Raw genomic sequence first — 26364 nt, forward strand, 5'->3', positions numbered from 1 at the left:
AGCATTTCCTATGATCTAGCAATTGCATTCCTAGGCTTTTGAAGAGATACAAACATTCCATCCATAAAGTCTTCCTAACTCAAGATTTAACAATATTTCTTAGGTTATCAACAAATGGAACATGAAAACAGTTGTCCCACCGTAAAGATGTACTATTTCACTGGAAGAAGAAACGTATGACCTTAGACAACAACCAAAGAGGAAGAAGCTCAGGAAGAAATGTATTCCCCTAGAAAGGAAAGGCAAAGGCCAAACAAATCCCATGAAAGAGAGGACTGAGAGTTGAAGTAAACATTCTTAGAAAGAGTCACTCTTCATAGAAAGAGTCCACACTTTTGTAAGAAAGCTAATTATGCTCCCAACTGCCTTGGAAGATACAGAAGAAATAGCAACAGAGTGGAGAAGAGGTAGCTCATTTCTAGGATCTCCTCAATCTTCTTCCTATTGTGAATGATAAAATGCATTTTTCCATATTCAGGATTGTAGGCTGGCCTGCAAAAAGTCTTCAACAATCATAAGGTAATTGAATTAATATATAATGTTATGAATTGATTTTAGGTAAATCACTTTAGCCTCTTTCAATTTCTTTTTCTGTTGACCACAAGCTAAATAAATTCTCACAATCTAATGTAGAAGTCTAAACTTATAATATCATTTTTCATGTCTGAGTGTACAAGTACATATGTGTTGATGTGTTTATAAAATGCCTACAGAAAATAACACACAAATTTACCAATGGAAGAAAATTTAAGAAATAAATTGTAATCAACTAACCTTCTTCTGTTGCGGGCAGGTGTGTTGCATCGTTCCCCTGAGAAGTGATGTTGACTTGGTCGAACTGAAGGGGGCTGCCTATTTGATGTCATCTCCCATGGTCGCATTGGTGGTGAGGGAGCTGGTGATGCTGATGTATAATCAAAGACTGAATGAGAGAGGCGCTGTCTCTTGGGGCTTGGACTATCTTCACTCTGCCAATGCAACAAAAATCAATCATCCAAATAAGACCTTTTAAGGATTTTAAATTACTGTGTATGCATAGATATTTACATATATCAGTGGTTCTCAACCTTCCTAATGCTGCGACCTTTTAATACAGTTCTTCATGTTGTGGTGACCCTCAACCATAAAATTATTTTCGTTGCTACTTCATAACTGTAATTTTGCTACTGTTATGAATCATAACGTAAATATCTGATATGCTATGTGTTTTCCGATGGTCGCGATCCACAGGTTGAGAACTGCTGAAATATATTTACACTCAAGTGTAAAGGAGGGGAAAAATACACTATTAACTAAAATTAAATACCTTTAAAGAAAAAGATTCTGGGGGACAGAGGAGGAGAGAGATAAACAGTAAGTAATATCAAATGAAAAGTAAGCTGTTTCTTAAAAATAATCATAAAATTCATCAAATAACAACATACAAGGTACACAATAGGGTAATAAGCAATTTTATGGTATTTAACCATCTCTTTAACCCCTTGAGTGCCGGGGAGCGCAATCGCGCTCCTCCTGTCCTTCGCCAAAAGTGCTAGGAGCACTATCGCGTTCCTCCTGCAGTGTCCAGTTCTAAGTCTGCTTTTATTAGTGATGGTGATATTGCTAAATATGTCAATTCTTGCTGTGAAGATGACGATTTTGTGGAAGATATTGAATATGAAAAAAAAGGATATTGAATATGTAACTTCATTAACTTGCGATTCATAATTTTTTTTCTAAACTGCTGTAAAATCAGCAAAAATGCCTTGGCAATTTTAGCATAGTTCCTAGGATATTGGTTGGCACTCAAAGGGTTGAAATCTCCATTCAACTGAGAAACTCCATTATGCTCTCCCATCAGTTAACAGTTGCTCTTTTAGGAATCAATTTGTAGCTGAGAGATCAATTTAGGAGGGGGTATAATTTAAGTAGGCCCTTGACTTGATTCTAAACCACACTCCTCAGCATCCTTATTTCTGTTGTTTAAGGTCATTACATTTATTTTCTTTAATAAAAGTTACTTGGATAAAATAAGGCTTATATAAAACAGATAAAAAGAAATAGTCAACAGATCTAAATCAGCAATTTTCCACCAGTGTGCCGCAATGATTTTTAAAACATGCATTACCTGGATATTTAGTCGGGGCACTGACCTTTCCTTCCTTTAGATTGTCAAATTTAAAAAATGACAACAACCAATACAACAATAGCTGTCCGGTGCAAATAAATCAAAATTATACTTTTAGATTAAATCAGCAAAATATGTATTTTTTGGTGTGCCACAGAATTTCAGTAAGTAGGTCCTGTATGTCATGAGATGAAAAACAATGAAAAATTGCTGATCTAGATTATCACTTCTTAACTAGAATGTCACAGCATTTTTGGAAAGACATGGAGTTTCAGATAGATCATGAGAATGGATGATTCAAAACTTATATATGTTACATGCTGGCACATAGTTTCAAGTTTTCAAGAATCATAGCATTGCTTACTAGCTATAAAATTGGTATGGATCACTTCATTGAATTAACTGCCCCCACACAACTCAATTTCCCAATTGAGCCTCACCAAAACTGTCAAAATTACAAATGAACTCAGAGTCTGATTAAGGCTGTGTTCCTAAAAGAACCTCTCCTAACTTCAATCTACTCTTGGCCACTTCTAATTATTTGGGTAATACAGCACTTTTGATTGTAAAATAATTGGTACCTGTTGCTAGCAAAAAAATCAGTAAGTATATGGTGCTTACTACAACATTAGATTTTAAGAGATAACATAAAACAGAACTGACTAAAAGGAAAGAAGCAAACTGCTAAGTGATTATTTTTGATCATTCCAAATATTTTAACAGAGGTATTTCCAAAAACCACATAATTTTCCTTCTATGTTTAAGAATATTATTTCAAATTTGTCATTGTAACTAAAACAAAATAGTTTTCAGAACCATATACTCTTTGTAACTTTTTGCCACACTAACCCTTTCTCCCTAGATATAATAGTGCTATTACAAGTATACTTGTTTTGACCCCTTGATTTTAGTATGAACTTTAGTTATGTTCTGATCATCTTAAAACTTAAAAAATATAAAATAACCATTGAAATTTAGATATTTTGATTTTTTTTAAAAATGTCAGAATGAGCAACAATTTTTTTTTAAGAATGAGCAACACTTTACCAAAAAATCCTCAGTTTCCAACAAAGGAAAGAGGGAGTAACCTACAAAGAAACAAGAATTAGATTAGCATTAGACTTCCCACAGAAAACAAAAGCTAAAAATGCTCTGAGGGAAAATGATAGAGTTTTATACTCCAATCAAACTATTAATCTAGTGTGAAGGCAAAAACAATGACCTTGCCAGATTCAAAGTTGCTTCTCACGCCATGGCCTGTGTGGCTCAATTGGTTACAGTGTCATCCTCAGGGCTCAGGTTCAATTCCCAGTTAGGGTACCTATATCCAGGTTGTGGGTTCATTCCCTGGTTGGAGTGCCTATGAAAGGCAATCAATCAATGTTTCTCTCTCTCTCTCTCTCTTCCTCTCTCTCTAGAATCAATGAAAAACTTATCTTCGAGTGAGGATTTAAAAAATAAAGTTGTTGGAGATCTGGAGAGTATTATGCTAAGCGAAATAAGCCAGTCAGAGAAAGACAAGTATCACAAGATCTCACTCATATGTGGTATCCAATGAACAAAATAAACTGATGAACAAAATAGATCCAGAATCAGAAGCATGAATCAGACTATGAAATCTCAAGAGGGAAGGGGAGGATAGGTGGGTGGGAAGAGATCAACCAAAGAACTTGTATGCATAGATGCAGAACCCATGGACACAGACAATAAGGTGGTGAAGGCCTTGGAGGGGGGTAGAAGGGGTCAATGGGGGGGGGACATCTGTAATACTTTCAACAATAAAGATTTAATTAAAAGAAAAACAAGTTGCTTCTCACATATCTGTTCAGAGGAATTTACTTGATTGATTTTATGTGAATGAGCAAGCTCTTCTCTTTCACGTGAGGAAATATATACAAACTAGAGGCCTGGTGCACAAAATTCGCGCGCGGGGGGGGGGGGCGGTCCCTCAGCCAGGCCTGCACTCTCTCACAATCCAGGACCCCTCAGGGTATGTCGAACTGCCGGTTTAGGCCCGATCCCGCAGGGATCCTGCAGGGATAGGGCCTAAACCACCAGTCAGACATCCCTCTTGCAATCTGGGACCACTGGCTCCTAACTGCTCGCCTGCTTGCCTGCCTGCCTGCCTGGTCACCCCTAACCGCCTCTGCCTCGGCCCCTGCACCAGGACCTGGGCTTTCCTACCTCTGGCTGGCCACAGGCACCCGGGACCCCGGCAGCTTCGCCCGGGCCCCAGCTTTTGTCAGGAAGGACGTCCGTAATACGTCCGGTCTATCTGGTCTAATTAGCATTTTACCCTTTTATTAGTATAGATAAAGGACCCAATAAACAGAAGTGAAAAGAAATTACAGGATGATGGCAGGTCCAAAATGTAATAATTCCAAATTATGCAAGAGTAGGCCTTCCTTCCCCCGGCTGCCGGCACCGGCTTCCCTCTGGCACCCGGGACCTGGGCTTCCCTCACAGCCCTGGCTTCGTCCGGGAGGTCATCCAGAAGGATGTCTGATCTAATTAGCATATTACTCTTTTATTATTATAGATGGTAGGTTAATGAAGCTGCAGGTATGGACAAAGTCGCCCAAAACAGTTTATACAGTGAAAATAGAGGCCCATACTAAACCTTGAAAAGCTCCAAGTAATTAGTTGGTGAGAGGAGAATGCAATATGGTGGTGGAAGCCAGATGAATAGGAGTTACAAGAATTCAACTGAGGTGTCATGTAAAATCAGGGCTGAAAAATATCCACTGTATTTAACAACAGTTAAAATTTCACCAATGTGAAGCTAGTTCTTTAATAATCTTCCTTATGAATTTAAGGATAACTCTGTAAAGTTCTAAAATAAAAAATTTCTAATATTTTGGCTGGATTTTTATTAAGTCTATAATTTCTTTATTTCTTCATATGTATAAATTGTCAAAATTTCAATCACCAGGTTAACTTTAGTAACTTTACAAAAAAGTTATTACATAGCTGTCATTAGAATACACACATACACACACATCTCTGAAATTAAGGACTGTGCCAGACATAAAATTTCCACAATGTACCTTATTATTTCATGAAAGCATACTATCTTTAATCACAGTTGTTAAATTGGATGGTAATACAGAAACGGCTAATTTGTAAAACTGTAAGTGATTGACAGCGAAGAAATGAAATTTTGGGAGTTGATGAAACTATTCCACATCTTGATTGTGGTGGTTCCACAATCCATAAGCATGCACATATAAACACACACACACACACACACACACACACACACACACACACTCTAGAGGCCCAATGCATGAAATTCGTGCAAGAGTAGGTCTTCCTTCCCCTGGCTGCCAGCCCCGGCTTCCCTCTGGCAACCTGGACCCGGGCTTCCCTCGCAGCCCCAGCTTCGTTCGGAAGGTCGTCCAGAAGGACATCCGGTCTAATTAGCATATTACACTTTTATTATTATATATATATATGCCCAGCGACCCAACGGCAGAACAACCAGAGTGCTATAATGCGCACTGACCACCAGGGGGGCAGATGCTCAACGCAGGAGCTGCCCCCGATGGTCAGTGCACTCCCACAGCGGGCCAATCCCCATAGGACACGCCCCCCACCAGTGCTCGTGCACTGGGCCTCTAGTTTGTTATAATTCACATGGAGACTTCAAAAATATTGATAACAGTTGCGTTCTAAGCTGGATGGTGTTGTGTGTGTGTGTTTTTTTAAAATTATACATGTGTTTACTGTATACTTTATAGCTTGCATATATGAAATATTTCAAAATTTTAAAAATTAGAAAAACATGCAAAATTGGAAAGGTATTTACTAGACATAATACAATATAAAGCAAGCAAGTAAAAAAGAAGCTAACAAGGACAGTGACAAAACTGATAAACTGTGAAGATGAATGACAAAAGAGATCAAAACCAAGATGAGCTTTTTGTTCAAAAACTGGGGTTGGAAGCCTGGATCCAGGAGAATTATCAACTTTCCTTCTCCTCTGTTACCATTTCAATTATTAGCCACATACCCAAAACCATGCGTGGAATGGGAAAAATCAGTAATTTCATTTTCCCTAGAGAAGGCTGCAGGGAAAATGATATCCTAGAAAAGATACTAGTTTCAGCTAAGATAAGGAAGTAGAGAGGTGCTTTAAGAAAGAGGTAGTGAACCTGTTTAAAATGAAGTATTCCAAAGAGAAGGAAAGGTAGAAAGAATTGGGAGGGCAGGAACTTGGGGGAAAAGCCATGAGTAAGAAAACATGAATACATTAAACTTTCTGAGGACAGAACATAGCTGAGTAGGGTCTCTTTTTAATGTGGCAACCAAGTTTTATAAGGATGAGAAGAATAATCAGAACTAAAAAACCACACCTAATTTTGGTATAAATTAGTTGAAGGTATCTGACAGTATCTCAAAGGAGATGTGAGAAGGACATACTCCTTTGCTTCATGCACAACAGTGGGGGGGAGGGCGGGGAGGGCAATAAATGGGCAAAGAAAATCTCCAGTCTCCTTTGGGGACAAAGTACACTGAGGGCCTTGTTCTCAAATTAGAGAAAAATAAGATGTAAGTTAAATTAGGACATAAGTAACATATCTTTCACCTTTTTGCAACACCCAAATAGAATCAGCTCTAAGTCCTGTTTTATTTTCAAAACATGGGTGTAAATCTATTGCAGTTGGCATCTCTGAGTTTAAATTAAAGTTAATGTTGAGTTAAAGCCTGAAGACTCAAAGAATAAAGAACATAGAAAACATCACATAACTTTTTTTGGTGGCAGTAGCGAAGGTACTAAGTTACTTTTCCCTTACTGGTCTAAATATCAAGGTATTACAGTCTAATGCCATATCAAAAATGGCATTCAATATGCCATTCAGCTCAATACAGAAAGCTATATCTCTTAACATGTACTGCATTGTGTTTAAAGAAATAATTATTGATTGTGTTTAAAGAAATACTTATTGATATGTTAAGTGGGCAAATATAGTAGATAAGAAACAGAAAAAGTTGGATTTGAGTCTCTGCTCTGCCTATAACTAGCTATGTAATTGGGCATATCGGTGTGCTTTTCCAAGCCTGTTTCTTCATCTAGAAAAACCACCCATGATTAGTTTATTATGAGGATTAAAAACAAAATGAGATAATACATGCAAAGCAAAGAACCTGGCACAAATTCCAACAAGGAATATCAGATAGAAGAATGCTGAATCACCTACACAGCTAGCCTCAGAAATTCGACCTCTTCAATTTAATGTGTCACACATTTCTCTTTCAAAACTATGTAGTCCCAAGCTGCAACCTGTCACTTCCACATAAAAAGAAAATGAGCTGGCTTTTTGTAAAACTTCTAGCCTTATTAGCAACTCTCACTACCTCAGTAGGTTTATATACACATGTACAAATACATAACATGGGCACATTGGCACAAAACCTTAGCAAACAAGAAGCAATTCTGTAACTGAGTTTCCTTTGTGGTACCTATGGATTAATGGATTAAAAGTTTAGTAGTTAATGAGCATATATATATGAGCATACATTAGTAATTTTGTTAATAACAATGATTTCAATCCATTCACATCTCATTTTCATTTAATATGTAACAAAATTTTAAATCACATTTTACCCACAGGTATCAAAACTCACTGATGGCAACTAACAATGTTTTCTCTCTAAAATATGCATTACTATATAACTCTGAGCACTAAGCAAATTAGTGACAGCTTTTAAAAAAATGTTATATGCTTTCATTTTTCCTTGCTTACACAATTTCACATATTCTGTAATATTTTCTACTAGCCTACAGAATTTGGCCTATTAGGACAAGTGATTAAGACCAAAGGATAAAAAAATAAGAATATAAATGGTCAAAAAATAAACAGCAGCTCAAGAGAAGATAAACATTCTTCAGAAAAGCAGGCTGAAATTTTTATATTAAAGAAGTCCTCTAAGAAGAATACTTATTCCCACACAGAACAGAAAATAAGAAGAGGGAAGATACTGAGAATTTTATTTCAAGTCTTCCTAGAAACAACCTAGAATGTTATCTGTGATTTTCAGCCCTATGTAGGGAAAGGGTAAATATATAAGAACCTGGAAGAAAGCTTTGAAGTGAGCATCCTCTTGAACGGTAGTATTCTGATCACTTGGGAGGAGAGGGAACAGGCTCTGAAGTCTCACCCTTTCACAAATCACCTTGTTAGGATGGCCAGGTAGAGGTGCTGAATTGGCCCCGGGAGATATCTGGGAAAAAGAGGGAGAAGAAAAGGATAGTTCATGGCTAGCTGCACCAACGTGGAGAATCATGCCTATGAAGGATAGTCTGGATTTTCTAGGAATTTGATTTAGCAGAGACTGGAAAAAAATTAAAAATTAACCTTAAACATCAAAACAAATGCTAAGGTCAGCAAAGGTTGCCTCTGGCAATGGATTTCTCTTACAAAAACTTTTAAGGCACAACAGCACTGCTCAAGAACACAAACTCCTTCCTATTTTTCCCATATAATTTCTATTGATTTCTTTTCTGTTGGTATTAATTCTGAAATCCTAAAGGATACAGACAAGACTTTATGCTAAGAAAAACTGAGGTAAAAAATTATATATCTTATGTACTGAAAGATAAGTGTCCACCTGAACTAAGATCAATATATTTTCTCATTTTATTTTTTAGTTAAACTTCCAAATGACTGTGCAAAAGAAGACAATTACAGAACATTTGTGGCAAAACTTCTATAGAGATCATAGGCATAAAAAACAAGACCATGGTAATCTCACCTCTATTCAACACAAACCTAGCAACTTTCCTAAGGAATAAAAGGCCAGATCATAAGCCCCAAAGTAAATGACTGCATGTTTTAAATTCATGACTGGATTTCAGGTTAATCCTCTCAGACTCATATGTAAATATACTTCATCTGTAGCATTTTAAATCATGAACATCATGAGTATCACCTGTTCCACTGTGCTGCGGAGTGAACTTCCCCCTAAGGGGTGAGGGTTTGTGGACCTGCCTGTCAGTACACCGAAGACCATGTGTGTTTAGTCTTCTTCGCTGCCTCATTCATTCCCTTACATGAGTATCTATTCTGTGAGAGGCAATAAACCAAAAAGAGGCATGGTTTACTACCTTCAAGAAGTGTATGCTATGAAAATAAAGCAAATCACTGTACAATATAAAGAGTATCATCTTTCTCTGATAATGATAGATACCAGGTGCTATGAAAGGATAACTAGCAAGCGACAGTCAGGAAACTACGAAATGTTCAGTATGGCTGGTCAATAAGGAAGTAGCTATAGAGCAAGGCAGAAACAGATCATGAAGTGGCTTGCTAGCTATTAATAATCCTGATATAATCAACTTACTTGGTTCTTTTATAAATTTTTGTTTCTGGTTTGTTATCAGCCTGGTAAATAGATAACCATGCCTGTTGGTTAGAAGGAAAATTATTTCCAAAGATCCTCCTAGGAGTAAAAGCGAAACACTTGCAGGCAGTAACTTTAGAATTCATTAGTATTTCTACACAAAATGTTTTAAACATAAATTTAAAGCTTATCTCTGCACTACAAACATGAATGTGCTAATATCCTTCACCACTACGATGAAGTACGAATTGCTGAATCAAGGAACAGTTACTGACTGCCTCCTGTAAGCAAAGAGTTATGTTAGGAAGAAAGCTAAAACAAGAATCCCACCCTCAAAAAGCTTATTCTAGTTTAAAAAAAAAAAAAGGATGCAAGTAGCCAACTACAGGATAATGTTTAAAATGCCATAATACAGGAAAAAATTAGAATACAAGTAGGAGCTTGGTTTATTTGAAGGTAAGAGTAAGAAAAAATTTCATAGGAGAAAATGTATTTCAAATTCCTGACTCCTCAATCTAAGGCATTCTTTTTACCACTTTGGCAATTCTCCCCTCTTCTCAAAACAGTCAGTTCCTTTATGTCAATTTCACATTCTTTTGGCAATCTTCTTAAGCTTATAATCTACAAAGTATCTTTGAAGAGTTACTTTAATAAGGCCATCTGCCTTCAACTATCATACCTAAAGTAGTCTGTATGAATAGCACTCTTACAAACTGCTCCTCCAAGTAGCTGACTGCGATAACAAAATCAGATACTCAGGTTTCCTTTTCCTTAATTCTTGTTCCTTTGAAAACTGAAACTGGCAAACCCTGGCCACTAGGGCCACAGTTAATAATTTTGAAGCATAGTCCTCTCCTACCCGCAGTATCTTTTGGTCAGAAGCTCTATTTGTCTATAAAAAGGGAGGACAAACAATACAATGGAGAAAAGCTATATTCAATTCCTATAGTTAATACAGATCTGGGACAAAAATTATAGATGCGTTTGAAAAAAAACCAGATGCCCCCACTGGATAAGATAAAATCAGGCACAGTCATGTGTGTGTGTTGGGGAGCCATTAGAATTCTAAGATGGCCTCCAAGACTCCCACCTCTAGTGCACATAGTATGATCCCTCCCTCCCTGGTGTATGGGTAGGACTGGAAATACAGTGAATTTTATTCCCATGAGTAGGTTAAATCACATGACCTAAATTATACAAACTCCTTCACAGAGATGAAGGGATTTTCAGATATAATTAAAATTCCAAGTTGGTTGGTTTGATTTAATCAATCACAAAGGGTAGATTATCCTGGGAAGGCCTGACTTAATCAAAGAAAACCCTCAAAGAGGAATAGATCCCTTCCTGAAGAGATTCTGCTGTCACACCCATAGAATAAGCTGCTATGTTGTGAGAACGCACATTAAGAGGGCCACGAGGGAGAGACCTGATGGGTCAGGAGCTGAGAGGGGTCACCAGGCAGCTAGCAAGAAACATCAGAAGAACCGTGTTATGCCAACAACCATTAAGCATGGAAAAGGACATCAAGTCTCTGATGAAATCACAGCTCCCCTGGGGTAAGACCTTAAACAGAGAGCCCCACATCTAACCTATACCAGGACTCCTGATCCAGGCAAACTGTAAAATAACAGATTTGTGTGTTTTTTTAAAAATATATATTTTATTGACTTTTTACAGAGAGGAAGGGAGAGAGATAGAGAGTTAGAAACATCGATGAGAGAGAAACATCGATCAGCTGCCTCCTGCACATCTCCTACTGGGGATGTGCCCGCAACCCAGGTACATGCCCTTGACCGGAATCGAACCTGGGACCTTTCAGTCCGCAGGCCGATGCTCTATCCACTGAGCCAAACCGGTTTCGGCGGATTTGTGTTTTAAGCTACTAAATTTGTGGTAATTTATTACACAATAGAAAATTAACACTATATATGTAAATTGTTGTACCACATTCAAAGGAAAGTTTCTTATCTGGAATTTTAGCTATATTAATTTGATTATGAAAGATGTAAATAAGACATCGTAAAGCAATAAGCAGTTTTAAAAATCTTAATCTTGAAATAGCTAACTTCAAATGAACTGGAATCTCTGATCTTTTACACACTGCCAGTCAGGATTAGTTGATTTGCTTAAAGCCACACATAAATACTAAGAGCTAAAATTTAAAGGCAAGCCCATCTCCTCTAAGGTTCATACTGAGCCTACAAAACCACCCTATGGTTTAAGAATTTTAAAAGTAACACTCTTCTTTATAATATAGTTGGATTAGTAACTAACAATTATTCCCCAAGGCCTGTTTAAAGCTATATTGTTTTAGTTTTTTTGGGACTAATACTCACCAGAGGATACTTTTCCCATTGATTTTTAGAGAGAGTGGAAGGGAGAGGAAGAGACAGAGAGAGAAAGAAAAACAACTATGTTGAGAGAGACATCCATTGGTTGCCTCCTGCACGTGCCCCACCTGGGCTGGGATTGAGCCTGCAACTGAGGTCCATGCCCTTGACTGAAATGGAACCCAGGACCTTTCAGGAGCCTGCAGACTGATGTTCTATCCACTGAGCCAAACCAGCTAGGGCTATAATTAAGTGTTTTTAAATATATTTGTTTCCTTCTACATTGTTTCTGACATAAATTTCCATTACTGCTCTAATTCTCCCTCAGTAAAAATTACTGAGGTTATACTATATCTGAAAATTGATACAATTCTACTTTTCTCTAACATGCAAGTGTTGAACATTACAAAGACATGGTAACTTTAACCTTCCCCAGAATACAACTTACATTTAAAGATTCATGCCAAGAGAACATCCCTGAGATGGGATTAAACCTGCAACTCACACACTTCTCGCATTTAATGTTTATTTAAATACTAGAGATCCAGTGCATGAAATTCATGCAGAAGTAGAGTCCCTAGGCCTGGCAGCCATCAGGGCCAATCAGGCCTTCTAGCTACTGGCTGGGGCCTCCCTTTGCTCCACGCCACCCCCTGGTGGTCAGCGCACATCATAGTGAGCAGTTAAACTCCTGGTAGAACTCCTGAGGGGACAATTTGCATATTAGGCTTTTATATATATAGATAATTGCATGGCTAATCCACCCAGCATAACTAAGAAAAGCAATGCTTCACAAAAAGAAAAGTTATTTAAAATAATTTAATCTTTTGAGTACCAACACATTACTATTTTAAGACATCTTCTGTTTATCTTTTGTTTAATGTGGCCTTTCCCTGATTGGTCACCATAATATAATCAAGAATTTAACCTTTGTCTTAGAGGGTGTGGTAATTATCATCAGTTATTGTGCTAAAAATAACATAGAAATTAGGTCCAGATATTGTGCCATAACTTGTTTCCTCCAAAATAGCTTGTGAATACAGCTTGCTTCTTCATTCATTTACATTTTTCTGATAAAGGTTGAGACACAGGATGTGCAGGTGTATTAAGTAATGTGCTTTCTACATAATAAAGTGCTCAAAGCCCTAATAGCCTTCTCCAAAATAGCCACATTAATCTCTAGAGGAAAGAAAAAATTGTTCACTGTTACTTGCTATAATACCAACTGGTCAGCAGCACTCAAAACATAGCCTAATAGAAGAAGGGAAAAACAAAACAAAAGTTGAAGAGTCTTTTTTAGTGTTGACTCCAAGTCCCTTACTTACTTACTCTGTAAGGTCCAGCCAGGTCTGCGTATCTAAAAATGCAGAGGTCAAATTCAAATTATCCAAATAGTCTCACTGTTTCCAGGGTGGCAAATGTTAATCACCTGGAAAGTTATCAGGTAGATTTTATTAACAATTCAAAAGTCTGAATCAGTAATTTTCCTCTGATAAATTCTCAGGTTATACTCCAAAACATGGGAAAAACCATATGTAAAACATGTTCATCACAGCACATTAATATCAATCATTTAAAAGGGAACTAGAAGTAACCTAAATGTTTAACAAATAAGTTATTTGCTAAATAAGAGTATGGTACCCATGCTTGGTGGATTATTATGCAGTCATTAAATCATTTAAGGACTGGTACTACCTACAGGGTGGGTGGTGGGAGGGAATCATTGCTGTCAAGCACTGGGGCAATCCTTTTTAAAAACAAACTACTATTCCCATTCTTGAGTTAAGGGTCCATGTCTTTCTGGAAGCAGAGCAGAGCCAGGATTGGTGAAAGTAGTGGGAAGGTTCCACTCTACCCTTTCTCCCACACCACATTCCCATAAATTAATGAGGGGGGAAGAAAGCAGGCATATTACATGTATTGAGAAAGTGGACATAAAGACTAGGAAAAAATTAAGAGTTACACATTCTTTTCATAAATTGTTTCTTTCCTTCCCTTCCACAAATCCAGATTTGCCTATACAAAGATTATTCTCCCCTCAAGGAAATGTGTCTGAAATAATTTTACTTGGACTGGTAACTTCTTAGTAGATTGCTAACTCTTCAAGATTTAGCTCTAAGAATTACATGGATTTGGAAAAAGTCCAGACCATGACTAGTTCAAATTAATACAAAAATTGTGTGTGTATTTGAAAAGATGAAGTGTGACTAAGCTCTTTATGATTTTTATTAAATAAAAATAATTCAAATATTTATTGCATATTTACCATGTATTACAATGGGAATGCTATGAATACAATGGGAAAAAAGAAACAGTCCTTGCCCTCAAAGATATTCAGTCTAGTGAAGCAATTCAACAGAAACTATAAATGAAGATAATTGGGCCCCCTAACAAAAGGGGTTAGAGCAGCGGTTCTCAACCTGTGGGTCGCGACCCCTTTGGGGGTCGAACGACCCTTTCACAGGGGTCGCCTAACTATATCCTGCATATCAGATATTTACATTACGATTCATAACAGTAGCAAAACTACAATTATTAAGTAGCAACGAAAATAATTTTATGGTTGGGGGTCACCACAACATGAGGAACTGTATTAAAGGGTCACGGCATTAGGAAGGTTGAGAACCACTGGGTTAGAGGAAAGTATTCAAATAGAGGGAGAAGAAAAAGTGTTTAAATCCTTAAAAAAAAGGAGCATGAAAAGATATCTGTGTGTGTGTGGCTGTATACATGGCCCCTCTTCATCTATTTGCTCAAATTTCTCGCTAATTTATTGTATGTGTGCTTTATCTCCTCCAGATAGACAATATCAGATATAGGAACTTAACATTTGCTGAATGAACTAGACCTGTTGGGTTCAAATGTGTATTTACAATCTGTACACTCTCAAATAAAGCAAGCCATGAATTAACCGAAGTAGCACAAAAGTGAAAATGAACAGAGGCAATATGAAAACAACCAGAAAACCAGTAAGTAGACCTAGACATTACAGAATAATCATAGGACTAATCAAGAACTACCTTCCCAGCAAAATGAATTACATAATGGTGGTGGCCTAACCCAAACTGGGGTAGCACAGAGAGAAATAGATAGAATAGACTGGAATTAGAAGACAAAGATAATCTTGATCAATAATCTTTCCATGCTGATCAATCGTTTTGGAGATTTTTACCTAAGGATTTTTTAGCCATGCTTCCCACCTATGGCCTTGGAAAAAAGTAAAAAGTGAGCACAAATAAAATGTAACTAAAAGTCTGACCCAAAGCTGTTGGCAAAGAGACAATAGAACTACACTCTACATTATGATGCTATCAGACTTAGTTATATCTAACATGCTCTGTCCACCTTTCATCAAAAATCAGGCTACTCTAGTAAATTCCCAATTTTTATTCAGATCAACACTTGCAAACTTAATTTAGCTTTAAAAACAAATGGGTATATAAACTTCACAAATATAGAATCACAAACTGCCTTCTAGAATCACAAAAGATATCAAAGGTAGATAAACCACAAAAATCATTTAAAATAAACTCTGATATTTTACAGATGAAGACCCGAGGCTCACATGGCTAGTCTGTTGGCAAAACTGATTCAACTATAGATTCTAAAAAGCCACAAATTCTCTTGGAAATAGGCATTACAGAAAATGATCAAAATCAACTTAAAATCAAAGCCCTACCATAAATAGACTGAAGGTTTAATAGGTTTTCAAAAAATGAGAGGTATTATGCTAGTGAGATATTAAGCCAGCAAAAACTGGAGAAAGGGGAAAATCCAGTTATTAATTTCATTTTTTGATTGCAGTACGTCCTAGCTTCACTGCCACTGATCTGATACCTACATTTGTTCTTGTGTTGTCACTTCTATATAAATCCAATTTCTATTAGACGGTATTCTCCAAAAACAGGAACCATTTTACCTTGATTCCAACTGTCCCTAGATCCTTATTTTCATAAAAACTGTGTGAATGGATTAAAAAAAATTTAAGCCTAGTTACCAGGGCTGCTTGCTATTCAAAGGAATTTTGTGATAAATGTGTTAACTATACTGCAATCAAGGCCAAATGGGCTCTAAAAAGACATATACTTACATTTTCGTACATTAAGTGCGCCTCCTTAAGAAAAAAATGCCATTCATATGATTTTAGCAATAGTTACATGTTAAGTATTCATGTTTCTATTTATGATGGAAGAATTAGCATGCCTAACTTCTGAGTATCGGCATACATCATTTTTGCAGCACAAAGAAAAAGCGAGGTCCCTTTCAAGTCTTACACACAACAATGTAAACTTTATTTTTTAGCCCTGAATCATCTGAAAACTCCCGGTTCAAAACCAACCTCTCTCATTCTTCAGCCCTGAAAGGAAGAACTTTCATCCCCTGAGAGCAAAACACAGCCTGTCCAGAAACCCGCTGTGGCAGAAGGACGCGAGAAAGGTCCCTTCCGACTGGTTCCACGTTCTCCTGGGTGACATCATTTCACCTGCGCCTTGGCAAACAGGAAGGCAGCCAGAGAGCGAGGCCATCTGCCAGGGGCAGCTGGCTGGAGCTCCTGCTGGCTGGCTGGCCCACTCCTCGCCACCCGCCCGGGAGACAAAGCGCGGCCGGGCCGCGCCCCTGCGAACACCGGACACCACACCTCCGCCTGGCCGCAGCCCGAAGCCTCCCAACGGCCTAAGGGCCGTCCCGCCCTCGCGCGGGAACCAACCGCCGCACCTCCCAGTACCTGCAAGGGAAGGCTCCGCCCTGCGGGGTTGCTCCCGTGGCCCCCAGCGGGCCCGCCGCCTCCTATTGTGACCTCTCGCCCAGCCAGTGGCCAGCTCGCCAGCTCCCTTGTCCCCGGGCCTCCTCACCCCCGGAACCCGGGCTCCGACCAAGGCGCTGTCACGGCGCTTCCTTCCTCTCGGTACCATCACACGGGTGGGGCGCGCCAGGAAACGCGACAGCTGCACACCCGGAGCTGACAGTCAGCTAACGCCTCGGGGTCTCCATGCTCCCCACCCCCGCGCCCTAACTGCCGGGCTGTTGCCCCGCCCGCTGCACCCCACCGCAGGGCTCCAAGACCAGCTCCCCAAGCGCCGGCGCACTCCTCTCCGCTGCGCGCGCAGGCGACGCCCCTCGCACTAGGCCGCGTGACGCCCAGCACCGGACCTCCCCCTTCTGGGTTCTTGATCACCCCAGCCCCGCCCCGTCTTGGGAACAAACCTAGCGGGCCAGGGAGCTCGCAAAACCGACCAACAGACGCTCCGCCTCTTTCCCCCTCAGCTCAGCACGAGCCCCCTTTGTTTCCACCCCGAGGGGGAGGGGGCGGGGCTGCGGGCGACTCAGACTAGTTCCGGCAACAGACCGCGCACCACGCCCCTGCGCAACCGGGCTCCTGCGCAGCCCCGCCCCCGCGGCCCCATCTCAGCCCACCTCCCTCGCTCTGTCCATTCCTACACTCCCTAAATTGTTGCTGTTGGTCCCTGCCTCCCACCTCCAAAACTCAATAGTCAAACAGTGACTGAGCTCACTCAAATTCATAATACATATTCATGTGGCCTGAGGAATTTTTATTGATGTAGAGGAAGGTGTCTCACAAAGGAGCAAGCATTTTCGAACCCAACTTACCTGACTGTAAGGCTTAATTAAAAAGTGACAGTTATTCAGACCTTGCTGAGAATGGGAAATGAGAGGTAAGAAGGCTGAAGCCGGCTTGGTAACCTGATCATGTTCAAGATCTAAAAGAGGAAGTAAGACCTTCCATAAAAAGCACAATAAATACAAGGAAAAGATAGTTAAGTGGTATCGGAGAAAAGGATGGCAGTCAAGGGACCATTATGGAAGAAGTGGGCTTTAGGCAGATAGGAATTAGATGATGTCTTCAAGGATAGTCATCATATTTTACAGTGGTCTAAAGGGAGGGGGGCAAAACAAACAAACAACGGGTTCTTAGTTCTTTTGGCATTAAACGAGTCTCCTTCCCAGTTTAGGTCTCAGGCTGCTTCTGGTAGAAGATTAGGGAATCAGACTAAAATGATGCTCCAGGACCCTCTGAACCTCTATGTATGAATATGGTAATTATCTGTATACTAGGGGCCCGGTGCACGAAATTCGTGCACTGGGTGGGGGGGTGGGGTGTCCCTCAGCCCAGCCTGCCCCCTCTCACATACTGGGAGCCCTCAGGCGTTGACCCCCATCACCCTCCAATCGCAGGATCAGCCCCTTGCCCAGGCCTGACGCCTCTGGCCGAGGCGTCCGGCCCGGGCAGCGGGGACCCGCAGCTGCAGCGGCCCCGCGATCGTGGGCTTCGCTTTAGGCCCAGGCAAGGGACCCCTAGCTCCTGGGACTGCCAGCTTCGACCGTGCCCAGCTCCCATCGCTGGCTCCACCCCTACTTCCTGCTATCACTGGCCAGGGCGGCAAAGGCGCCTGATTCTCCTATCATGGCCACCTTTGCCCTGCCCCCCAGCTCTTAGCTCCCCCCTGGGTTTCCGATTGCTGTCAGTGGCAGGGGGCTTCTTCCTGCTTTCCCTTTCGCCTCCCTGCATTGTGCCTACATATGCAAATTAACCGCCATCTTGTTGGCAGTTAACTGCCAATCTTAGTTGGCAGTTAATTTGCATATAGCCCTGATTAGCCAATGAAAAGGGTAGCTCGTACGCCAATTACCATTTTTCTCTTTTATTAGTGTTGATATCTGTCTCCCAGATCAGGCTCAGCACTGGGACTCTGTTTTGACTCTGTAACCACCCCAAGGTCCAAACCTACATACAGCCTGAAACACAACAGCAGGTGCTTAGCAACTGCTGACTCAAAACTCCAGCAATAACATCAAAGGTTTTTACAATTCTTGGACAAAGAAAAGCCAGAATGAGATAAGGGCCCCTATGAACATAACCCCTCCCCCAACCCCAACCACCATTATATAACCCAGTTACATAGTTGATTCTTCCCTCAAAGAACTCTGCCAATCTAACAAAGCAGCCAATTTGGAGATGATTACACCCAATTTTTTACATTTTTATTTTCCATTTCACGGTAAAGAGTCATAAATCCCAGCCACACGTTTACACTCAATGCAATCCATTTTTAACATCTGAATTCCTCATAACTCCTCCTCTGCTGCTGTGGATTGACCTGACATTACAGAACTTCCACCAGAATCTCAGATACACAAGCTTCCTTACACAATACCTCCCTGAAACAGTTTTTCCTGTATACTGGGATATGGGCTATGTGTTGAGAGGGAAAAAGGAGGAAAAATACTGGGAAAGGGGTGGGAAATTACCATTTGAGAGATGTCCAATCATAAGAGTCAGATTCCTCAAGTGCTGAATCTCAGCAGCAAAAATCTACTACAGTCCTCCAGGGTTCCTAACAGTTCAGTTTATCTGAATCCCCCTTTGTGAGGCAAATTCCTTGAGAACCCTTCTCAAATGATTAAGATCTTAGCTACCTGGGCTCTTAAGGCTTAACCCAAGGAGTCTGCCTAGATGTAAACAATGCTCCCTCCCCCTCAAGGTTGAATAGTTTGAAATTCGTACTGCAATTTCTTCTCTAATTGATTTCTTAACCAAAAAATCTGGTGCCTGCTAATAAATACCCAAAGATAAGTTTAAGGTGGGCCAATTATACCAGAGCATTTGTTCAACTCCAGTCCACCTATAACTTTATTTGGTGTCTGATTTAAAAAAAAAAGGGGAAGTCTTGTTAGAGGTGACCAATAATACTTTCTGCAGTGATGGAAATGTCTGACATCTGCACCATCCAAAAGGTGGCCACAGCTACCTATGGCTACTGAGCACTTGAAATGGGGCTAGTGCAACGTGATGACCAGATCAGTTAATAGTCACATGTAGCTAGGGGACAGCATAGCACTTGTAGGGATAGTTGCTTGTGAGAAGAACTTCTTGAGAATTTTGACTCCAAGACTGCCCTTTAAAATTGGTTTTCACAAGAGATGTGAAAAATGTGAATGACTACTAAAAACTTCTTCCTGAGGTACACAAGTCATTTATGTCCCCTCACATCTAAAATAAAAATATAGGTATCCCCCACATTTCAAAAGCCTGCTTTGTATCACTTTACTTTTACGGAAGAACTACATTAGTGCCTGTTTTTGCTAGCCAAAAGGAATCTGAAGAGGATTTAGTAAAAATAGGGGATGAGCATTTGTTTTGCTGTGCAGAAAGAGTGGCACCACCAAGCTCCTTTATGGGCAGCTACACTCAGCATCTCAGCAGCAAGCTGCCATTGCTCTAAACTGTATCTGAGTATCTGTGCTTTATCTTGATTTATTTTGCACATTTGTTAGCAAGATGTGCACTTTATGCCACTTCAGCTTATGAAAGGTTTCACAGAAATGCTCTCCTTTAAGATAATGGAGGAAACCTGCATACTAAAACAATGCTTACCAAACAGGAAAATACTGAAGTTCTTTTAAATATGTCTGGTTACTGGGGTTGTCTACTCTGGTGTCCTACCATTCCAATACGTGTCAATAACACCTGATATTTTGATTGGGCTGCACTGGATCTAGAGATGATATAGGGGCTGCTGATAGCTTTACAATATTGAATCTTCTATCTATGAGCAAGATGCATCCTTATATTGTCTGAGTCACTAATTTTTTTCCATAATGCTTCACGATTTTTTGTAGCTGTCTTGCACATTTTTCTTAGCTTTATCTAGGTTTTTTATATAACTAGAGGCCCGGTGCACGAAATTCATGCAGGGGAGGGGGGGTAGGGGGTTGGTCCCTCAGCCTGGCCTGCACCCTCTTGCAATCCAGGACCCCTCCGGTTATGTCCAACTGCCGGTTTAGGACTGATCCTGCAGGGATCCTGCAGGGATCGGGCCTAAGCCGGCAGTTGGACATCCCTCTTGCATCTGGGACCACTGGCTCCTAACCGTTCACCTGCCTGCCTGCCTGATCGCCCCTAACCACTCTGCCTACCTGCCTGATCACTCCTAACAACTCACCTGCCTGCCTGATGCCCCTAACTGCTTGCCTGCCTGCCTGATTGCCCCTAACTACCTCTGCCTGCCTGCCTGATGCCCCTAACTGCTTGCCTGCCTGCCTGATTGCCCCTAACTACCTCTGCCTGCTTGCCTGATCGCCCCTAACCACTCTGTCTGCCTGACTGATCGCCTCTAACTGCTGGCCTGCCTGCCTGATTGCCCCTAACCGTCTCTGCATCGGCCCCCGCCGCAGCAGCTTTGTCTGGAAGGACGCCCAGAAGGTCGTTTGGCTGTCCAGTCTAATTAGCACATTATGCTTTTATTATTATAGATTATTTTTTTAATATATTTTATTGATTTTTTACAGAGAGGAAGGGAGAGAGATAGAGAGTTAGAAACATCGATGAGAGAGAAACATCGATCAGCTGCCTCCTACACATCTCCCACTGGGGATGTGCCCGCAACCCAGGCACATGCCCTTGACCGGAATCGAATCTGGGACCCTTCAGTCCGCAAGCCGATGCTCTATCCACTGAGCCAAACCGGTTTCGGCTATTATAGATTATTAATTCTAATAGTTTAACCTGTATTCTTTTGAATTTTCTATACATACAATCCTGTTAGCAGGAAATAATGACTGTTCAATATCTTTCTTTCCAACACATTTTCCTTTTATTCTTTTTCTTTTTTGGTCTTGATTTACTGTACTGGCTAGGATCTCTGGTACAGTGCTAAACAGATACAGTGAGAGCAGGCATTTCTATCTTATTTCAAAACAGGAAAACTTTCAACATTTCACATTTAAATATTTTTACAGTAGGTTTTTTTTGTAACCACTTTAGCAAATTAAGGGGAGTTCTCTTTTATTTCTATTTTGTTTAACGTTTAACATAAATGGATGTTTAATTTTACTTTTTTTTTCATCTATGAGCTAATTATATGATTTTTTCTGTTAATGTGTGAATTACAATGATTGGTTTTGGGTGTTAAACCAACTTTATATTTCTAATTAAAAAAAAAAAATGTCTTGCCTGGCCAGTGTGGGTCAATGGTTGAGTGTCAACCAATGAACCAGGAAGTCATGGGTTCAATTTCAGGTCAGGACACAGGCCTGGGTTGCAGGCTCTATCCTCCGGGTATTGCAGGAGGCAGCCAATCAATCATTCTCTCTCATCATTGATGTTTGTCCCTCTCTGATATCAAAACATGTCTTATATGTTGTTGGATTTGGTTTGCCAATATTCTGTTTAGGACTTTTATATCTGTGTGCTTGAATGAGATGAGCTGTTATTTTATATTTTTGTAATGTCTTTGTCAACTTTTGTTACAAAGGTTATGCTAGCCTCAGAAAACGAAATCAGAAAGTGTTCTCTTTCTACTCCCTGGAAGAGTTTCTGTAAGATTGGTGTTATTCTTTCTTTAAATGTTTGGTAGAATTTTCTGGTTAGTCAACTGAACTTGGAATTAAATTTCTTGAATAATTATGGATTTCTCGTTAGATTTTCTGTCTTTTCCTCATTCTGAAACTCACAATCTGCTTCTAGAAAACTATCTCACGATCTTGTCAATTTGAAGGGTACTACTGCTGGAAATATGTTTTCAAGTACACTTTATAAGTAATACTTACACATAAATTTTACCTAAGTAGTAGTAGTCTGCCAAACAGTAAATATAAAATTTGATTTTGTGCTCAATTTTTTTCATTTCTAGATATCAAAGAATCCTATATAATAAAAGGCTCCCCTCGACCGGGAGTTCAGCCAGGGGGCAGGGCCAGCCAGCCAACTGCCCATGGCCCCTCCCCCCGGCCAGCCCCACCCCCTATCGCCCCCAGCACTCCGATCGGGCAGGCCGGCCGGACCCCACCCGTGCACTTCGGGCACCAGGCCACTAGTATCTAAATAATAGTTATTTGAAGCAGCGGTTGCCAACCGGTGGGCCACGGACCACTGGTGGGCCACAAGGTCTGAAAGGTTGGCGACTGCTGTTTTGAAGGACCTTTATACAAAAGAAATGATCACAGGCTGTAGGTTTCTTACCCTAGTCTACACACGTGTATCATAACACCTGACAGTATTTTTTAAATGTCTATTTCCCCCTCTAAAACTCTAATAAGCTCCTCTGGGGCAGGTCTGATTTCTCCTTTGTATATTACTGACATCCATATTGGGAGAATGTTGGCTGATAGAAGAAACAAAAAAAAAAGGAGGGCATCTCCTAGTTTAACATGTTGAAAGACATGATTGAAAAGCTGAAGATAAAGAAGCACTTGTCCAGATGCCAAAGAACCATGCACATGAAGGAAAAAGATCAGGAAAAGAAAAGCTACACACTTTTGGGCCCTGCCCTGCCAAAGAAAGTGCTGGGTAGAGAATGGTCTTCCTGCTGGAAGTCTGTGACCTCTATGATAAGGAGGCAGTTTCCCACCCTTAATACTGTCAGAAAAGGGGTTGTGCTACCATCATATCCACTGCCAAGTCTCCTGACTGCAACCTCATTCCAATCTCAACCACCACTGCTGAGTTAGTAGCCTCTACTCTGGTCTAAAATAGCATTTATCCTCTTAACTTTGCAAATATACATTTACTTGACTCTTTTGCCCATTAGACAGTAAATTCCTTGAAGCTATAGACTAAGCCTCACAGACTCTGGCAAGGGGTCTAGCACATGGCAAGAGCTCAACAGTTTCATTAAAGATATGTAAATACTTTACCACAGTGATATTTCTAAGGTTTTTATCAATAGGTAAATTCCCAGGGAGAAATGGGGGACAGAAACAGAGTGGGTAGTTAAACGAGAGGAACAAGGACACAAAAAATTTCAAAATTTCCTGAAGCAAGCTCTGCTCATCCTCCTCCCCTAAAAGTTCCCCTACTTCTACCAAAACCAGTTAAAAGGAAATAATAAGATTAATCTACTCAGAGGAAAGGTGTATTGGTTTAGCACTATTCAGGCTATGCTGAATCTACAAGCATGACCAAACTTGATCTAAGGTGAAACAAGCAGCATAGACACTTTCATCCCTGTTATCCCTCCAGAATGAAAAGGTTAATTATCAGCAGCTGCCAGTTATAATTGTAAAAGTGCACCCAAACTCACTGAAAACCTTCCATAATATAGCTATACTAGAGGCCTGGTGCACAAAAATTCGTGCACTGGTTGGGGGGGGGGGGATGTCCCTCAGCCCAGCCTGCGCCCTCTCGCAGTCCGGGACCCCTTGGAGGATGTCCACCTGCCACCACCAACCGGTCACTATGATGCACACTGACCACCAGGGGGCAGATGTTCAATGCAGAAACTGCCCTCTGGTTGTCAGTGTGCTCCCTGGGGGGATCGGGCCTAAGCTGGCAGTCAGACATCCCTCTGGCAGCCTGGGAGTCCTTGGGGGATGTCTGATGGCAGCCTAAGCCGCAGTCGGACATCCTTAGCGTTGTCGAGGAGGCGGGAGAGGCTCCCGCCACCGCTGCTGCGCTCACAGCCGTCAGCTCAGCTTGTGGCTGAGCAGAGCTCCCCCTGTGGGAGTGCACTGACCACCAGAGGGCAGCTCCTGCATTGAGCGTCTCCCCCTGGTAGTCAGTGTGCATCATAGTGACCGGTCTTTCCACCATTAGGGTCAATTTGCATATTACCCTTTTATTATATAGGATAGGCTTTGGGATAAGAGAGTGTCAGACCCACAGTGCAGGTGAGAGATGTCAGGCACTGCTCCATAGCAGAGGGGATGATGGAGGAAGAACTCTTAAGACAGTGAAGGCAGGAAGAAGCTAAAGCAGATACAGGGTGAAAAGTCATCAGCCAGGAAGGAGTTCAAGAGGGATGAGTGAATAAACCAGATGCCCAGGATAAACCGAATTAGAAAGAAAAAAATAAGAGACTTACACCATGCCAGAAATGAAGTGGCTAGGGTGCAAATAAAACATGCACTATGCATCATATATGTTCCATGTCTGAGCACAGTAAATGGCAAAGAGCTGACTCTGAGGCCTGACCCTCCTTAACATGTACCTTTGAAGCAGAGATCTCAAAGTCCCCTTGCTCATTCTGTTCTGGTGAACAAGGCACATCGTAGGAGAAATTTTAGTTGCTAAGACTCTCACTCTAAATTGCTCCAGAAGCTTAATCTGGGTGTAAGTAACTCTCTGCTAGTATAGTTTTACAAAATCCATTGAATAGTCACAGGAAAGAAGGCACTAAAGGAAAATATGATCTGAAAAGCCAGTGATGGGCTGTACTTATACAAGGGCTTCAAGAAAATAATTAATGGTATAAGCCCCGATTAAGAAACAGAGACGCACAACTAGCTCCTTCACTTTGGGCAGAACAATGAAAAAGCACTGCTGAAAGGGACATAGTAATGAGAGAGTTTAAAATGTTTGAGATGCAAGAAACATGAGAATGTTCTCTAAGTGGATCAGACCATGTGAATATCTTGTAACCTCCCCCATGTTTGATGAGAACTGGATCTCCTCTAGGGAATCCTGGTAGATGTCATTAGTCACTAGAGAAATGCAAATTAAAACCGCAATGAGATGCCATTTCACACTCACTATAATTTAAAAGACAATCAAAAAGTGTTGGCGCATTTTCTGGAATGCAAAATGGTGCAGGTACATTGGAAAATAAACCAATATCCATTAACTAGTGAACAGATAAACAAAATGTGATAGGTCCCTACAGTGAAATATTATTCACCCATAAAAAGGAATGGAGTACTGATTCATGCTACAACACAGATGAGCCCTGAAATCATCATGCTAAGTGAGAGAAGCCAGACATAAACAGCCACATATTGTGTGATTCCATTTACATGAAACTAGAGGCCCGGTGCATGACATTCGTGCACTGGAGGGGGAGAGAGAGGTCCCTCAGCCCGGCCTGTGCCCTTTTTCAGTCTGGGAGCCCTCAGGGGATGTCCGACTGCTAAGGAGGCAGGAGAGGCTCCCACCACCACCACTGTGCTCGCCAGCCATCAGCCAACTTCTGGCTGATCAGCACTCCCCTTGTGGGAGCACACTGACCACCAGGGGGCACCTCCTGAGTTGAATGTCTGCCCCCTGGTGGTCAGTGTGCGTCATAGTGACCGGTTGTTCCGCTGTTCAGTCGATTTGCATATTACCCTTTTATTATATAGATTATTACATAGAATGTGCAGAATAGGCAAATCTATAGTGACAGAAAGATCAGTGATTGTCAGGAGCTGGGGGAGTGACTGCTAATTAGTATCAATGTGTTGTTTTTTTCAACTCCCAGTATCATTTATTTTTCCTAGAATCCAGATATAATTAACTGTAGCAAGACAATGCTCAATACTATTTAAGCCTCCCTTTAGGTTTTTTAAACTACGTCAGTATTTGTAAACAAAAATTTGACATACCAACAAATTTACTCAATATTGATGTAACTACAATATTTTATATGTAGCACATAGACTTTAATGTAACAGAATCTGGCCTTTATAAACTAGCTTACACACAAAGTTACTCTTTGCTTATCTGTCCTAATCTATTTAGTGTTATATCGACAGACCTCCTCCCATTGTTTTTAATATGTAAACAGATGATTCCTCCCCTTAAGACAAAATGAAAAAGAAACAGGAGTTCCCATTCAGAAAAAACATTAACAGAATTATCCAAATCTAAAG

General features: G+C 40.7%; 1 protein-coding gene across 8 annotated transcripts in view; it reads right to left on the bottom strand.

Moving 5' to 3' along the window:
* The window catches only part of RNF38 (ring finger protein 38), a 105041-nt gene that overhangs the window by 31646 nt on the left and 47031 nt on the right, over positions 1 to 26364 (bottom strand). For 3 of the 8 annotated variants that reach the window (XR_009447664.1, XM_059657342.1, XM_059657343.1), the window contains exons 3-4: positions 8183 to 8332; positions 775 to 968 (exon numbers count right to left, since the gene is read on the bottom strand). Coding sequence is in view for 7 of the 8 variants with exons in the window: in XM_059657342.1 (XP_059513325.1) it covers positions 775 to 968; positions 8183 to 8332 (344 nt within the window). In the remaining variant the exon portion in view is untranslated. Of the gene's footprint in view, positions 1 to 774; positions 969 to 8182; positions 8333 to 16120; positions 16405 to 16634; positions 16879 to 26364 lie in introns of those variants that run through there. The other 5 variants (XM_059657348.1, XM_059657349.1, XM_059657345.1 and 2 more) reach the window with 5 other exon arrangements.

This window comes from Myotis daubentonii, chromosome 11 (genome assembly GCF_963259705.1).
Source record: "Myotis daubentonii chromosome 11, mMyoDau2.1, whole genome shotgun sequence".
Lineage (NCBI taxonomy): Eukaryota > Metazoa > Chordata > Mammalia > Chiroptera > Vespertilionidae > Myotis > Myotis daubentonii.